Here is a 17,666-nt window from a genome sequence, read left to right as displayed (position 1 = left end):
GATGCCACTCTCAAAATTACAACAAAGACATTAACAATACTGTTACGCATATAGTTAATTGGCTTGAATGGAATAACCTACATATAAATATTAATAAAACTAAATACCTAAATTTTTACAATCGAAAGCAAAAGGATAATACACTTGACATACTAATTAATGGAGAACATATAACAGAATCGAAAACAGTTAATTTCTTGGGTTTCATTATAGACAATCAGTGTTCCTGGAAACAGCATGTAGAAAAAGTATGTAAAAAACTAAACAGATTTTCTTATGCTCTATGGCGCTTAACGAATCAAATACATCAAAAAGCTGCATTAATGGCGTATCACGGATATGTAGCATCTAATCTCAAATATGGCCTACTACTCTGGGGTAATTCTGTTGATATGCCCAGAGCTTTCATCTCACAGAAACGGTGTATTCGTGCTATATGTAGGGTTTCACCTCAAACTTCATGCAGGCAGTTATTCCCAAAACTAAATTTGCTTTCTCTTCCTTCAATGTACATACTAGACTGCTGTGTTTTCGTAAAAACATATCCACATTTATTTGTGAATAAGGATGACTATGCAGTCAAATCAATAAGGCACAGGGGAAAGCTATTGCTGCCCAAAATGCATACCCAATTTTATAAAAGGAACTGTTACCCAACCTGCATAAAAATATATAATAAGTTGCCGTACTCACTAACTGAACTTCCTCTTAACATATTCAAAAAGAAATTAACGAATTGGCTAAAAGCTAAATGTTATTATTCTGTAAATGAGTACCTAGAATCTGAAATAGACTTGTAAAAGTTATTAATTGAAAACCAAAATGTAATTTTTTAATGTTATAAATATAATGTTAACAATATTTGCATGCCAGCTTCTGGTGGACTGTGCGGACATCTTAATATTGTAAGAACTTGTAGACCACTTTTCACGCAAATAAACTGATTTGATTTGATTTGACCAACATTTTATAATGTATTATATGATAAATAAAACTATAATATGTAACATTAAAATGACTATTTATTTTCTCCTCTACATACAACATTAAGTGGAGTGTGATCCACGGTTTAATTTTAATTGTGTTTTTAATTTTAATTTTTAGGTCATGTGCTAGTGTTAGGTACATTATTTAAAATATTACATGATAATTAAGCATATAGCGACAAAAAATACATAGTCTGATTTGGCGTTACATTAAACAAATTATGAACATACAAACAACCACTCTTTTTAGTTGGTATTACTCTCTTTGTTCAATTTTTTTTGTACTCACATAATATAGGGTCACATGGTGACTTATTATTCAAAATTACAATTACAGATGACGTTTATTAACATACACGTATATCTCAACCACAATTTGTTGATTAAAACTCCAGTTACTGACACAATTTACAAATAAAACATCCAAATTTTACAAAGACAAGCAATACAATAAACAAAATAAATAACGTTATAAATAAAGGAAGGTCGATTCCAAAATATGAAATGTTCGTTTCTAAAACTACGTGATTGTGATTGTTATTATTTGGTTCAAAATATGATAGCATTACCTACCTCCCAAGTAACATTTTACTCCATTTAAGAGTTCAATAGTCGTTCACATGTACTCCACAAGCTGTGTATGTCAGCTGTATACGAGCTGTATAGCTTGCTATAATGCTTTTATAGAACCAGTTTGGGCACAAATTAGACAGCTTTAAGTTCACTATGGCTGTACATTAGCAGTATAATAGCATTATAATAGCAGTTTAAGTAGTAACATCGTACTTAAGGCTGACTTACGGCACTATATGGGACGCAGTGTGAACCATACAACGTACGTGAGGACAATAAAGAGTAACAAGTGGCTAAATGCACAGCTTTCAAAGTTATAAAGTCCGACAAAAGTACTCCAATGCTACCTAAAGTTCACGTGTGTCTTAAATTATTTCCACATTTTAATATTAGTTTGGTATTTGTACGTGAGTGCCAAGAGGGAAACAACTCGGGCGGATAATCATTTATGCAAATAATAACACGGGTTTTAAATACTTAATAATGTTAATGCCATTGGGAATGCAACTTTATCGTGTAATGTATACATATTTACAGCTAAAATATTTACGCGCCTCTGTAAAAACGCGATATTCATTTTAAAATATTTAAAACTGGCTGAGAGGAAATCTACAATTTTTAGTTTTTGATATTGGATTGGCATTATAATTATATTACGGTAATTAATTATAACATGAAACCAAAACTCAATCGCTCTATCTGCGAATTTTGTGATAAATCTGCATTAATTTTGGAGATTTATTTGGTAAATATTTTAGGTTATGTAGAACAAAATGGTGGAAATGAAATACGGCTATGTGAACTGTTATAACTCCAATTTAATGCGGTGAGCGTATATTAGGTTCACATGTGTTCTGTTAGAATGCTGTTATCTATATGAAGTTCCACATTTGTACCACTACAGCGCTAATGTCTATAAATTTATTCTAATGTGAACTTATGTACAGCTTTAAGATGTACCTAGTTCAGGTCAATTGTGTATCTTTAATTCTTTCAAATACTGAAATTTTAGAGATCCGCAATAAAAATTATTAATGTCCGTTAAATCGCCTAGCCCAGGTACTAATAGTCAAGTATGAATACCTAAAGCATCAGACGGTAGTGTTCCCGGTTTAAATTCGTTTATTATGCTTGACAATTTATTCAAAGCGGAATGAGGAATACGATTTTCAATAGCCCATGTTCTTATTTTTTTTTGCGAAAGGTTAAATAATTGTCCAAATCAAAATGGTATTCACTATCACAAGAACTGCAATCATCACACTCTGATATCTGGTATATTTTGAAGGGAAATTTCAGGTTCAGGCATAATATTTTCCTCTGCATCATGTACAGAACCACCATGAACAACTAAAAACAGGCTTGGGGAAATGTGTAATAGAATATCACATTCACATTCGTGTTCAGCTTAAAACAAATAAGAGTAGTACTTGTGGACAAATAAACTGCTATTGATGTTAATGGACAACACATATAGTCATTTTAACAGCCTACAGTGTACATGCGAACCATTGAAACACTTTTGTACAGATAGTAAAAAAAGGTTATTTTAATTATCACAAACAAGTCCTACTACAGCTACTAGCTGTATAACAGTCTAAAACAAGTAAACATAACAGCCTTTGGCTTTATAAATGACCACGTGTGTTCTATTAAAATGCTAGCTCTATAACATCGTACAAGTAGGCCGTTAAACAGCGGCTGACGTATCTCTACCCTCCTATAATGCTCTTAGTTAGATGGCTGACTAAAGGATAGTTGTTAGAGTATTATAACACCAACAATCGTATAAAAGTATAACTCTACACTAGTCTACACTCCTATAAGTCCCTTAGACAGGTATAGGTGTAATTAATTGCAATAATACAGCTTATACATCATGAGTGAACTGTACTAATGCTTTAAGTACACATTGGAACTAAATGTGAACTCTTAAATGGAGTAAAATGTTACTTGGGCTACCAGGTATAGATAACATTTATCCATATAATAGCAAAACACCTATTTATTTTGACACTTTACAGATTATTTCCAAGAACAGTAAGTATTTATTTGAATTCCACAAAAAATAGCAGGATTAGGGTAGATGCATTTAGTACACATCAGGTAACTAGAGATTCAAAATCAAAGTAACATCAATTTAAGATACTCTCAAATCTATGAAACCATTGAGTGCTTCTTATAGACTTTATCGCTGAATTCAAACAGAGTTTATGTTAGTTACTTACAAACTACCGATAGATATATCACGGCCTTTATATGACCTATATTACTGTATACACAAAGTGCCCAAACAGAGGTTACAAATAACAAATAAATAAACATAATGAGATATTACGAAGTTAAGACAATAACATTTCAATTTGTTAAAACTAAAATTATTTAATACATTTCATGAATATTCTCACATGTCTAGATTAATAATTGAGTTAAATATTACGATTATTACAGAAGCTGCATACTACAAATAATATTAGTTTGATATAGGTAACACAAAAAAAAAACTGTATTATTATAAGCTGCCTTCGTAGTAGCTACCTAGTTACCTACCCTACCTACCTATAGGCATTATTAATTATTTCATAACAAAATACACAATTATAATATTTCACTACATCCACAATATCAACACGCTTGTTAGAAAAAGAATTTAAATAAAATAATTGCCATCGAACAATAAAATTTACATATGTTAAATAAAATGTGATGATGATATTATTATTCAACGACTTCGAAACAAATACACCACTAAATTTTTATCACCGAAAAAATTTAAACAGGTTATGTAGAAACGTGTGGAATATTGAAAGCAAAAGAAAAAGAAATGGTTTTCATGAAGTTAATTTTTTTATTAAATTTTCGTTAATCCGTATTTCACGCGTCACAGCTGGGTCACTCCGCTGCTCGCTAGAGTAGTCGTACGCGCTCGCATATTGCCTCGATCTGTCTGTCTCGCTCACGCCTCGACCACGCTTCCAGTGTTATTATTACATACTTAGCTAACTTAGACCATTTTGAATTCTAATAAGTGTTACATTAGCGTACGTAAATAGTGCTCGCGACGCGTGTGTCAATAAATTACCAATTTTAGGAGGATATTTTGAGTCGCTTTATTTTACTCTTTTTTTTGCACAAATGGGATCAGTATCAATAACTCATTACCCAGAATTTTTTTTTTCGGTGATTAAAATTTAGTGGTGTATAATGTGAACATTGACACATGAATGTTATACACACACAAGTTTGAAAATTCGAAATCATAACTAAGCATAATATTTATATTTATTAACAACAATCAATAAATGAGCAAACTTTGATATATTGCAAGTCTTACAAACAACACAAGTGTTTTAAATAATTAGATTATACAACACAATACATTCAATGTCTATGGTACATAAGCATACGTACTTAGCTATTTCTTTCATGTATGTTTCGAGACATTATACGTACTTTTATAATTAAGTCGAGCCATAATTTTAATGAATAACACTTTGGTTGATCTGAGTTCATAAAGAAGTATAAGTATAATAGGTAGCTATTTTTTAAATATAATTAGATGCTCAAAAATTTAAAATTTCACGGAATTTATTAAAATTTGGTTTAATATAATTTCTCCCATTAATTTGTTTTGTATTATACAGTGTAATTAGATTATTTAATTGATTAAATTGTATACTATAACTAGGTCTATCTACTGCTATAGCAACTGGTCACAAATATTTAAATACATAACTATATTAATATAAATGCCTGTAAACAATGTAACTTCGCTTCGATTATAAAACTTAACACTTTTTACTCTATACATGTATAAACTTCGTAACGAATAATTTTTACTCCTTAAAAGTAGTTTGAAACGAATACATTTTTACATAGACTTTTTTAACACTCTTGTAGGAATTTGTTAAGTTTTAGCGAATTGCGATTCGAACAACGAATGTTACTTTGTCTAGAGGGTCTGCTAAAACTAATCTTTCGTCTATTACTTATTTAGACTTTCAAGTTAAAAAATTCGGCATTAATATTGCTTTTAATATGACAGAGTGATAATACTGGTCTACTAACTAACACATTTTACAATAGGTTATTGCCAGTATCACAATACGTACTATGCAAGTACCTAGTAGGCCAGTAGAATTAAACACAAAAATTGATTAAATCGGAAATAATTCCTACAAAAGATTTTTTTGCTTTAATGGCTTCATTGGTTGCCCATTAAGACTACTTGCCTAGCCGTATGCCTGGTCCAAGGTTCGACGCCACAAAATCAACTTCGCACGCGTGAAAATAGTTTAAATACTATTTTCCGTGCTTGCAACATTTTTCTTTACTGCTTCGGCTCTATTAGTCGTAGAGTGATTGTATATATCCTATAGCCTTCCTCAATTTATGAGCTATTCAACACAAAAATTATTATTTCAATCAAACTAGTAATTCTTGAGATTAGCGCGTTCAAACAAACAATCAAAAAACTCTTCAGCGTTTTAATATGAACTTGTTGTTGTTGATTTTTGGCGTCAAACCTTAGACCAGGCATACGGCTAGGCAACGTAGTCGTGCAGGAGGATACAAGGAAGAGGGGCAGCCACCATAGCTGGGCATTAACTCGTTAATCCGTTAATCGTTAATTAACGAAGTTAACATTTCTATTAACGGATTAACTTTTAAGTTAACTTTAAAAAATGTTAACGGACTCGTTAACTTCCGTTAAATTATCCTAAGTCCGTTAATCTAGTACCTACTATTTACCAAAAAGATACAGCATGCACGCTGAAAAACGCTAGAAAAACGGGTTCTGACAAGTATGTTCGGGCTTCCAGAACTCCCAGAACCCAAAACAACAGTTTTCATAACCAGATCACTAACAACACTTGTTAGTATGTGTGGGACAACTCTTGCAACTGAATTTAAGACCAGTTTTCCTCAACCGATTGAGCTGAAATTTGGTATTCTTATGTAAGTACGATTACAATGCAATGTTATGGTACCATTGAGCTGGTCTGATGATGAAGTCATGAGGTGGCCATAGGAACTCCTAAATGAAACGGCGGCATCGCATCGGATTTGGATTCGTTGGATTTGTCTTTTCGAGCACTTTAGTACTAGATGATGTCCAGGGTCCTGATGATGGAGTCAGGAGGTGGCCATGAGTTCCTAAAACCCTTTCGGGTGGAAACTTATCGAGTTTGGGTTTGCTGGATTTGTCTTTTCGAGCACTTTGGTGCTAAATTGTATTGTAATTGAACCAAAGCTCTGAGATTGAGATACTACTAAAAAGTGTAAAATAAAATTATAATAATTAAAAATTTTTTTAAAAACAAGCTTTTATTCTGAAATGCAGTTGTACAAAAACGAAAAAAAATAATTGTAGGTACTTAAGCAAGGTTCAAATAATTTTCGAAAGCTTGTAGCGCAAACATAAAAGAGGAATAAATTCCATGCGCGATACAAGCTTTCGAAATTATTTTGAACCTTGCATACAATTATTTTTTTCGTTTTATTATCATGTGTTAACGGATTAACGATTAACGTTAACTTCCGTTAAATCTTGCGAAATGTAACGTTTTAACGTTTAACGAAGTAAATTTTTTTATTAACGGTTTAACGATTAACGAAGTTAACTATTTGATTAACGGTGCCCAGCTATGGCAGCCACAGTAGGTAACACAGAGTCGTTCAGGTGAGTGCCAGGAAGAGGTGCAGCAACCGCAGTTAAGAAACGGCTGGGACGAACAAGGATCGGCGAATCCAGCTCGTATGCCTTGATAGGGTTACACTGGTTGAGGCGCTCCTTTTCAAGACTTGGAAGCCTGCGGGTAACGAGCCATTGGACGTGGAGAGGGTCATTAATTATACACATATTTTCTACTTTGCCGAACATTTGCACGAGAACGGTTTGTTCAAAACATATGAATTTGGTCTTATTTAATGCAGAATTAAATGCCCTTCAACCATCAGGAAGACCACTTTTCGATAGGGTAAGTCCTTTACGCGGTATAACTGGAAAACCGAAAAAGCGCCCCTTTCGGGGGCCCCCACCACTTAAGCACAACTCCGTCGAAGTCGAAAACTTAGGAGAGTCTTAATGGGCAACCAATGAAGCCATTAAAGCAATAAAATCTTTTGTAGGAATTATTTCCGATTTAAAAGCTAATTCTACTGGACTATAGCGAGAAAATAATATAAGTACGTTTTGTATAATCCAGTTAAAGAAGCAGCTACACTTAAACATATTCTGCCAGGCAGTGTGATTACAATAAGTTTGCTCTGTTGAAGTAAACATAAGGACGCATATTTTATTTTCCTATAACTTAGTTTAGTACTTGGATAATTTCTTAGATACCTAACCTAATTGATCATTTATAAAATATCACAATAACATTAACAGATACATAGAGTGATTGGCTCCAGATGCAGATTTATATTCAGATTCAGCCATGGGCTATTGGAAAGACGAGTTCTATGGCGAAACCATGAATAGGCTTAGAGATTACAACCATAATATTGTATTATTCAAATCGTTAGAGATATTTCCGAGAACATTATTACAGAAGATTGTATACCTATACACAAATATTGCTCGTATAGATAGGTTTTAGATAAAGGACACTACAATTCGTTGTTGTAGAGCCCATAGGGCTTCCTAAAATACACGTGGCACATCATATTAATACAAAAGACAAATTAATTACCACATAATATTGTCAAGAATACCACATACCTAATAATTTAGAATGAAGACGTGGTGATTCCAGCATACATATTCCAAGTTCCTAATTTGAGTCGAGAAAGCAAATATCAACATAAAAATATTATTTTACACCCATTTTAATTAAAGTTATGTATGTATGTATGTCATTATAAAGCCTAGTACAAGCAATTAAGTATTCTGTGCTGCAAGGTAGGTTTCACCCATACTAGGTAGAGAGCTTGGTTTTAGATCTTATTTGGAACATCGCCCATATTGCAATAAATAACTAGGATAATTTCACATAGCGTCATCGGGTGAGGGCGAGGCGAAGTCTTGCGAGTTTGCGACTTCGCAAAAATGGCACCAGGTAAACGCGAATATTTGGCTACACACATCGCAATATGCGAATCTTCGGGTTATCGCATTGTGTGTGGCCCAGGAGTTAGAATGATGCATCGTCGATTGTTCCAAGTGGAGCCCTGCTCTTATCGCTGTTGTAGGTAATAGACAGCCTTTTATCACGTTTATACTTCTTCACATTCACCCTAATATTCTAAAATAAACTACACTAATTAGTAATTACAGCCATGAAAGCCGTCAATTGTAGCGTGTACAAAAACCTACATAACTACATTATGTAGAAAGTTTACATTACATTGTCAAATAATAATATGTACTTGCAAGTTTCATTGGATAATTAATTAACAATAGTAGTCAATAAAATTATCACAACAGCAAAATGTAATAAGTTAATGTACATTTATACACCCCAATAATATACAGATATTTGTACTTTTTATAATTGCTTTCAATGGCATTTATAATTGTAAGGTATGCACCATGATTTATAATGTAAGTCCTATAAAGTTGTATTTAACCTATGACTTATAACCAAGTCAAAGAAGCAGGATTATGTAGGCACGTTTTCGTTCGAACTTTGTGATATACTAGTAAATAAGACTTAAATCTATGGATTAGATATTTAGCTGCGACGGTATGGCATTGTACCAGTCCGATAAAATTGGAAACCTCAAAATCCTATTAACACTACGACCATCAAAACTTTAAATGAAAGTGGAAGACAATAAAATGACTACGCACGGTGCTAATAGTAAAACAAGCACTAATTTATACATCATATCTAAAATCACAATCCGGACGCAAGACACAGTACCACGACTGTGAATTCTACTCGAAATTTAGCCAAAACATCACATCCTTTTAAAAATATTCTTAGACCGTCTACAATACGAAATATTGTCCCCTCTACTATGCTGCACAGATTTTAAAATTTCAATAAGTATATACTAGCAGATATTTTGACCGTGATGGCACGCAAATTCATTATAATATCTACGAATCGACTCTCTGAAAATTGGAGGGAAAGACAAGATTGCTTAGACGATATAATTATCTTCAGCTGCCTTATTATTAGGCATTTCTCTATGCAAATTGGCGAGAGTCCATTTGTTACTATCATCCACAATATAATATATTTCTCAATCCGACAAGCCTATTTTGAATTAAATGTCATCAATACGTATTATTTATTTGTATATTTTTTAAAAACATCTAAATAGCAACTAATGTAATTGAAAGCTGAAATTGTTGGGGCAATCACGTGACTAGAGTATACATAGAGTTCAGTATTTTTATGTCATGTCTATATTAATTTATATAATTTGTTCAAGAAGAAAATAAGATTTAAATGTTACATTACACTTGAAACTTATATTGATAATATGTGCGCAAGATACACATTAATTTAATAAAAATTGACGAAATCAGTCAATGTAGTGATAATTACTAGTGTTTAAATATTTCTAAATGAGAAATCGATAGATACAGATATTTCACTATTATTATTAATGTCATTTGTGTATACTTATGCATTTATGAAGACTGATAGAATAATTTTAAATAGTTAATTTTAGAGTAGGCGCACACCGTTGATTTTTAGGTGGCCGATAGTTGTGCCCGATTTTAATTTGTATGAAGAATCGGCCAAATCGAATCGGCGTAGTGTGCGCACTCCCATACATGCCCATACTGATCAACTGCCCGACTAAACTATCGGCCGACGAAAAATCAACGGTGTGCGCCTACTCTAAGCAATCGACTTCATTTCAGCTGTCAATAAATTAAAACGTAAACTAGAGAATGCCAGCAAACGTTTCGAATGTTTTGCGATTTCGCAGGATCATTGGTTTGGTCCCGCTATGAGGATCAATGTTCGCCATACCTAGATAGGAAGTTTCGTTGAGCAAATGTGCGAAATTTTTATACTTTGCATCTATTTTATCATAGTTAAATTTCAATGTAGGCTTCTTATATTTCATTGTTCTTGTGTGCCATACCAGTACTTTAGAGCAGTTGTCTGCTAGTGGTTCGATATCCTCCATTTTTAAACTTAGACTAACCAGGAATCCGTCTTCCTCGTGGCCCAGGATGTATGGCATGCTGGCAGATGGCTTCAGGAATTCCATGTTGACTGCAAAACCTGCCATGTCCACGGGAAACATTCTTGATGCAGACCATGAATCGAAGAATGCAACAACCTGCAAATTACAAATGAAAATGTCATTAAAAATTAATTTTTCTGTTTATCTCTGTTATTTAACCATATTGTGTCGCTATCATGATAGATAAATTATGTTTTATCTATAATGTTTAAAGCAAAATATAATTAACAAACATGAAACACTGAAAGTCTTTCTGAAGAAACAAAAAGAATTCTGAAAATCTACTTTACTATTTCTACCGCTTATCTTTAATTCACCGATTTTTGGGAGTTTAAGCATAAAAAAAAACAACAAATGGCCAGAATTATGCATTAAAAGTTGCATCTTGAATTTTGTCTTTTGTTTTTGAATATTATACATAAAAAGCAATTTATTGATTTATTTCAAACTTTGCATAGAACAGTGTAAAGGACAATGTTCGTTCTCCATACATTGTTCGCCTAAGAACCAACAATTTTGACATATTACTACCCGAAAGCGAAATAATACGATTCTGTGTGTAAGAACAATGATTCCTGATGGACACTTGCCATAAAATTAATGATTAAGAATATTAAATCACAGCGATTTTATAATATGTCGTTTATGACAACATGGCGTCTAATGTATTGTGTGAATGTATGAACACCGATTCGCGAAAAATGTTTTGTATTGTCGTCACGCCGAGTCGCAGCCAAATAGTATAAAATAATAGAACAAGTTTTAGAAATACAACTCGGCATTCCACTTTTATAATATGCCCACATATTGCACGTAAATAAACAACATGAATCGTAGGTTGTTTCCACCCTTGTCATCTGACACATGAAATAAACTCCTATTGTATTATAGATATCGAAGCCGAATCGTATATAATAATAGAATGGGTTTTGGAGATCACTCGTGGTTCCACTTTTATAAAATACCTACATATTACATAAAAATATCACGAATCATGAGTTTTCTTTTCACCATTTACATCTGACACAAGATAACAAACTCCTATCTCCATGACTACCATCGTAGTCTATGCCAAAGACTACAATATTTTAAGCAAGAAGTTTCAAACCTTAGCGGCTACGGTAACCCCAGTGGGTCTAGTCAAAATGCCATCGCAAACCAATGGGAAGTTTTCACTAATGTCAGTCGCCGCGTCACCAGTGATTCGATTCGATCGGAAAATGGCAGCCAAAATGCACATTGAACCACCAACGACGCGGCGATATAAAAGTTCATTCAAAATCGAATAAAAGTTAAAAAATGTCTATGACTTTGCGATTGTTTTTACTTTTTCTAGCTTTTTTTTTTTAATTAGTTTCTTCCTTCTTTCTGCTCTCTGTTTACGTCTATGCTTCGCTGTCAAACTAGCTGTCAAAACGACATCGCGATACGGATTTGTCAAAACAGCCTTAGGGTGGGTTGCACCATCTTAGTTTAACTTTGACAAACGTCTAAAATCTGTCAAACTCCATACAAAAAACACCGGTTAACGTCATAGTTACGTTTAAAGTTAGGTGGTGCAACTCACCCTATTGGTTTTCGATCGAATCCAAGCTTATCACCGGGGTTTTAGTAATCGCAATGAAAATGGCGGGTGTTGCGATTCGATTCGATTTTGATTGAGTCTTAAATGCATGTTGGCTAAGCCTTTGTATGGGAAATTTCAATCCAGTCTTTCGATTATCGATAGGTAGGGCTTTGCGATTCGATTTTTTGCCGTTTGACTAAGCCTTTTTTGTTATCGACCTCTTTTGCGATTTGTTTATTTGTTTGCGACTGGTTTGCGATGGGTTTGCGATTTTAAAGTGCGTTTTGACTAGACCCACTGGGCCACATACATCATGATAACATTCGGTCGACACCGGAACGAAGTCTTGCGATTATGCAAAAAAGCATCGTATTCTAGTGCGGCTATATCACGTTCAACCGGGGTTTTAATTCGACTAAAGTCCTGACTAAAGACTGGAAGAAAATACGCCGCATTGTATGAGCACTTCGTGTTCGTTAAAGCGGCTTCAGATCTAGAGCCCACATAGTTTTCTTTCCAATAATATCCGCAAGTAGCGCTGCATGATCTTTACAACAAAAACGGCAATAGTTATTAAGGTGCCAAAATTATATGATTACTTTGGCACGGTATTATACACGTTCGAAGATTTGTCATTTTCATTCATTTCTTCATCATCATCATCATTTCAGCCACAGGACGTCCACTACTGAACATAGGCCTCCCCCAATGACTTCCACATCGCACGGTTGGTAGCGGCCTGCATCCAGCGCCTTCCCGCTACCTTTATCAGGTCGTCGGTCCACCTTGTGGTGGGTTGACATTGCAGAATATGACTTTTGATAGGTTCATCATAGAATTCGGCGGGGATATCCTTACGGAGGAAGTTCGTAACAGGGCGGAACAAGATCTTATAATAATGCAAGGCCGAAGCTGTTACGCGCGTGCTCCTACGTGTAATCCGGCGAGTATGCAATAAATAGTAATGTCTGGTAAATAGTGGTAATACGTATCGTTCGTTCGTTCGTTTCAGCCGAAAAGACGTCCACTGCTGGACAAAGGCCTCCCCCAAGGATTTCCACGAAGACCGATCCTGCACCGCTCGCATACAGGCACCTCCCGCGACCTTCACCAGATCGTCGGTCCACCTAGTGGGAGGCCAGCCCACGCTACGTCTTTCGGCTCGTGGTCGCCACTCAAGAACTTTCCTGCCCCAGCGGCCATCAGCTCTACGAGCTATGTGCCCCGCCCCGTCTATGTCTGTATGCGCTACGATTACAGGGTATCATTTTGCATAGTCGCAAGACTTCACTCCGCTGCTGTCAAATCAATGTCGCATAATGTTATCGCAATGTGTGTGGCCCTTGGCCAAATCACAGAAGCCTATGCGAAGAAAGAGCACTTGAATGACAATAAAAATCAGGGTTACCATTTTATAAGATCTCCTCACTATTGAGGGTAACAAAGTAACATTAATAATCTAGCCATTAATTACATTTATTACCTATACGAGAAAGTAAAGCAACATGCGGTTTTATTTTAATTTGTAAAATATTTGTAACAGTTTGTTCCAAGTTTAGTTTTACCACAGTATTGCTGTTTCAGCTGTCACTGTGAAGCTTTGGGAAAATAAATAAATAGAAAAAATATTAACATACATATTTATTTAAGTTTTTATGTTCATTATCATAATATGCCAATTTAAATTACACTGTGTGACAGTCTTTGACACTAAACAAACTCTTCAGCTTAATAATACCTACCTACAGGGCGTTTTTATAGTTACTCTTGCTGATGAAACAAGAAGGGTTGATTCTACTACTGAAATACAACTACTTTTCTTACAGGACCAATATCAAATTCTCAAAAAAATTCACATCCTCGTGATGGTGATAATTTCTATGGAGAGGTTTTTTTTATATTCGGTCTCTTGGGATAAGTTATTCCATTTGAGCAGTAGAATTAATCCTTTTTATTCGATCACATATAAAAACAACACAAGTGTTTAGGAAAACTTCTTCTTTGGTATGGTATCACTACGGAGTTATAATGTCGGCAACTCTGTATCACTGACTTGTAACTTTCAAACAGCATGAATAATAAGGGCACCACATTGGTTTTCTTTCTGAAAAAAGGCTTTCAGTTTTAGTACTAACCCTTTAGCACTATTTCATTGAAATAAAAATACAATAAACGCACAGAAGACTGAAATTGAGTCAACTGACGTGACATTTATAATTTGTTGACATTATGACAGTTTGACAAGACTAGGGATTGAAAAAGTTTTAATTGAAAAAGTAAAATGACAATTTATTAAAACGATTCACAAGGATATAATCGATTAAAAATATTTATAAAATGTTCTGATACTTGCCTGTAGCGATTATCCAATCCTGGTTTCTACTGAAAAACTACCTCGTGGCAAGATTTTAATAAAATAATAAAATCTTTATCTTCTCTTTCACAATCTATAAAAGTTCATTTGGTCTATTATTATACATGTGCTATGAATGAGGGTTTTCGCGATTGAAAAATCCGCGAGATGGCAATACGTAGACGCGAGGTCCAAATGCTGCATGATTGGTGGATATCTGTCAATGTCATGTCAAAAATAACCAATCATGCAGCATTTGGACCTCACGTCTACGTATTGCCATCTGGCGGATTTTTCAATCGCGAAAACCCTCATTGGCATAGATTATGAGAGACTGGCAACTATACTAGGTTGATATCAGGTGATCCGTCTGCTCGTTTGCCTCCTGTCACATAAAAAAAATATATATATATGTTTCTCACACTTCAACTGGCATTGGATTCAACATCGGATTCTGACACTTTTACAGTTATGATACCATGAATATCAGTTTATGGTCCTAATTATTTTTATTTTATTTACGACCTTCGACCAGTTGGACACTTTAGATAGCTTCTTGTAATAGCGTCAATATCTTTTTAGCTTTTAACGCAAATCTAGTCTTCAAAGCAGTTTAATCGATTTATTTTATTTTCAAAATCGATATTTTATTGTCTATGATGGCCGCAGGAACATCACTATACATGGACTCCCAGCAATAAAGTACGGTAATGCCTCGTACAGATTTTATCGGCAAAAATTATGGAACTTGATAGGTTTTAGACCATGCCACGCACCAAAACGTCCGGAAGTTGTAATAGTATTATAGAATAAACGTTTAAAGACTTATTTATTTAATTTTTCAATGCTTAAGTGTCCATTAGAATGAAAGGGTGCTTAATGTATTAAAAAAAATAGAAAATAATTATGATGGGTTAATGTTTTTGGGCGGTTTTTTAGGCGGTTTCTGACAATGTCCTTTGAATCTCAAGTATCAAAATGGTTTCGTTTAGCAAAATATTATTCTGTGACCGAGTCACATTGAACTACATATTACACATTAATGCATTCATCTGCAAGGTCTGTGGGGTAAATGCAAAGTGTTGATCAGATAACATATTGAATACAAGCCTTCAATATGAATGAATACTGTACTGTTAGAGAGGTGCCACACGAACGTTGACGTTGCAGTGCGTTGCGATGTCGCTGCGACGCCGTTGCAGTGACGTACTGCAATGTAAACGCCCATGTGGCATCTCTCTAGGCTTCTGAGAGTAAGCAAAGATAATGAATGAATATAGACAGAATGAAACATTATCAGATTGATTCTCTCATTCTATGTCTGTTCACTTTTGTGATGTACAGTCAAATATTATATTTTTGTAAAGTTCATACATAATTTTACATTGGAAAGTGTGCCCTATTGCATAATTCATAAAAGATCGCTATATTGCCTGTCGTCACGTCTAAATAAAATTAAACCTAAAGCATACATTCGCACGAGCTCATTTTCAACATTTTTGTCACTGTAAATAGACCTTGACGCGTTTTAAGTGATTTCGCACGTGAACACTTTAGTGTATCCAAAGTTTTTGTTATTGATGGTACTCTTTTTTAAGTGCGGAACGCAAGCAAAGTGATAATGAAAAATAACTAAAAATTAATAATGATTTACCTTTCCGTCTTTCACCACAGGACTCGACACACCGTAAGCACCTATGAGTCCTACTGGGAACATAGATACTTTCTTGGTCTGTCTCATCTCTTCGAATAGCTGCAGGTCAATAGTATTGTCATCATCCCCGAAGTAGAGTATACCCTCTTTTACGTTATTCGCTAGCCAGGTGAGAGCTGCTCGGCGATTTGATACACCACGAGGGAAGTTCGTAACTCTGTTGGGATATGGCTTCGGACTAGAGATATGTGTAAATGGTAAGCCAGATTTCCTGTAACAGTAATTAAAAAAATATTATTATTGGTTACTATTATTTACATTTGGATATATGTAGTTAGTTAGCATGCCTGGTAAACATTTAAAGAAAATTATGTCCTACAGTAAAATGTTAATTTTGATAATTAGAAATGAATTAAATACTTTAATATAAGGGTTCAATTTCTTACTTTAGTACACTGAGGACTGGTTCAGAACACAGTGGTTGATCATCTGCTATTATCCAATGTATTCGAGGCACATGCATTAATGTATGAGACAGACGGGTGAGCTCTGGGATTTGTTCTGGCCTTGGGTATGTAGGTGTGACGTAGTATATAACTTTTAAATCACTTTTAACGGCCATATGAGGCCTAGTATCATTAAAATTCACACTACAGAGTTTATTCTTCACCGGAATAGTTTTGTATGCGAAACTTTCAAACCTGTAACATAAAAATGCAAGTGGCATTTAAAAACAATTCATTCATACTTTTATTTCAAAATAACTTTTTCATGCAAATGAAATAACCTTGTATTTAGATTTGTGTAATTGTGAAAATAATATTTGCTAATAAACTAAGTAATTACACTATTACACATTAGTTGAATGTAAAACTAATTAATAATACAGTACATACCCAATAACTCCTATGTTAGTCCAAACAAGCAATATTACACACAGTAAAAGAGCCATAATGAAAAATTTCCTTAACGCAGTTTGTTGCATCCTAGACGATGTTTGGCCCTGATCACATGTTTCAGCAAAATAGAAATCCACAACAACACACTGGCATTGCAATTTAGTATAGACAATACATTAAACAATTACAGCTAATAAAGCACGACACGGCATTACTATACGTTTAGATTATAGATAGGTATTATTCTTTGAGTATTATGCATAACTTTTTGGTAATTTGAGCTTGTGCTTTGCCACGACCAAGGCACGACGAAAGATTGGAAAACACTCTCGAAGGAAAAATAATAACGTCAAATTTTAAAACTTAAAGAATAGATACTATATGTAACAGTTAGGTGTTTGCCAAAATATTAAGAAACTAAATAAATTATTTAAAAAGACTCGAATGATTTTAAAAATTTTGACCGAAAGGGAATAAA

The 17,666-nt window shown here is 34.2% G+C and overlaps 1 protein-coding gene across 1 annotated transcript; it reads right to left on the bottom strand.

Moving 5' to 3' along the window:
* Positions 1–9,750: 9,750 nt before the first annotated feature.
* On the bottom strand, positions 9,751–17,664 carry LOC135086694 (galactosylgalactosylxylosylprotein 3-beta-glucuronosyltransferase S). The gene is made up of 4 exons (XM_063981470.1): positions 17,186–17,664; positions 16,736–16,990; positions 16,290–16,560; positions 9,751–10,811 (listed from the first exon to the last, which is right to left on the bottom strand). Exons 1-4 carry the CDS (start codon positions 17,272–17,274, stop codon positions 10,407–10,409), a joined length of 1,020 nt encoding a protein of 339 aa, XP_063837540.1. The 5' UTR covers positions 17,275–17,664; the 3' UTR covers positions 9,751–10,406.
* Positions 17,665–17,666: the final 2 nt, after the last annotated feature.

Source organism: Ostrinia nubilalis, chromosome Z (genome assembly GCF_963855985.1).
Source record: "Ostrinia nubilalis chromosome Z, ilOstNubi1.1, whole genome shotgun sequence".
NCBI classification, from domain to species: Eukaryota; Metazoa; Arthropoda; class Insecta; order Lepidoptera; family Crambidae; genus Ostrinia; species Ostrinia nubilalis.
The sequence above is the reverse complement of the archived record's forward strand: the minus strand, read 5'-3'. Positions and strand labels throughout refer to the sequence as shown.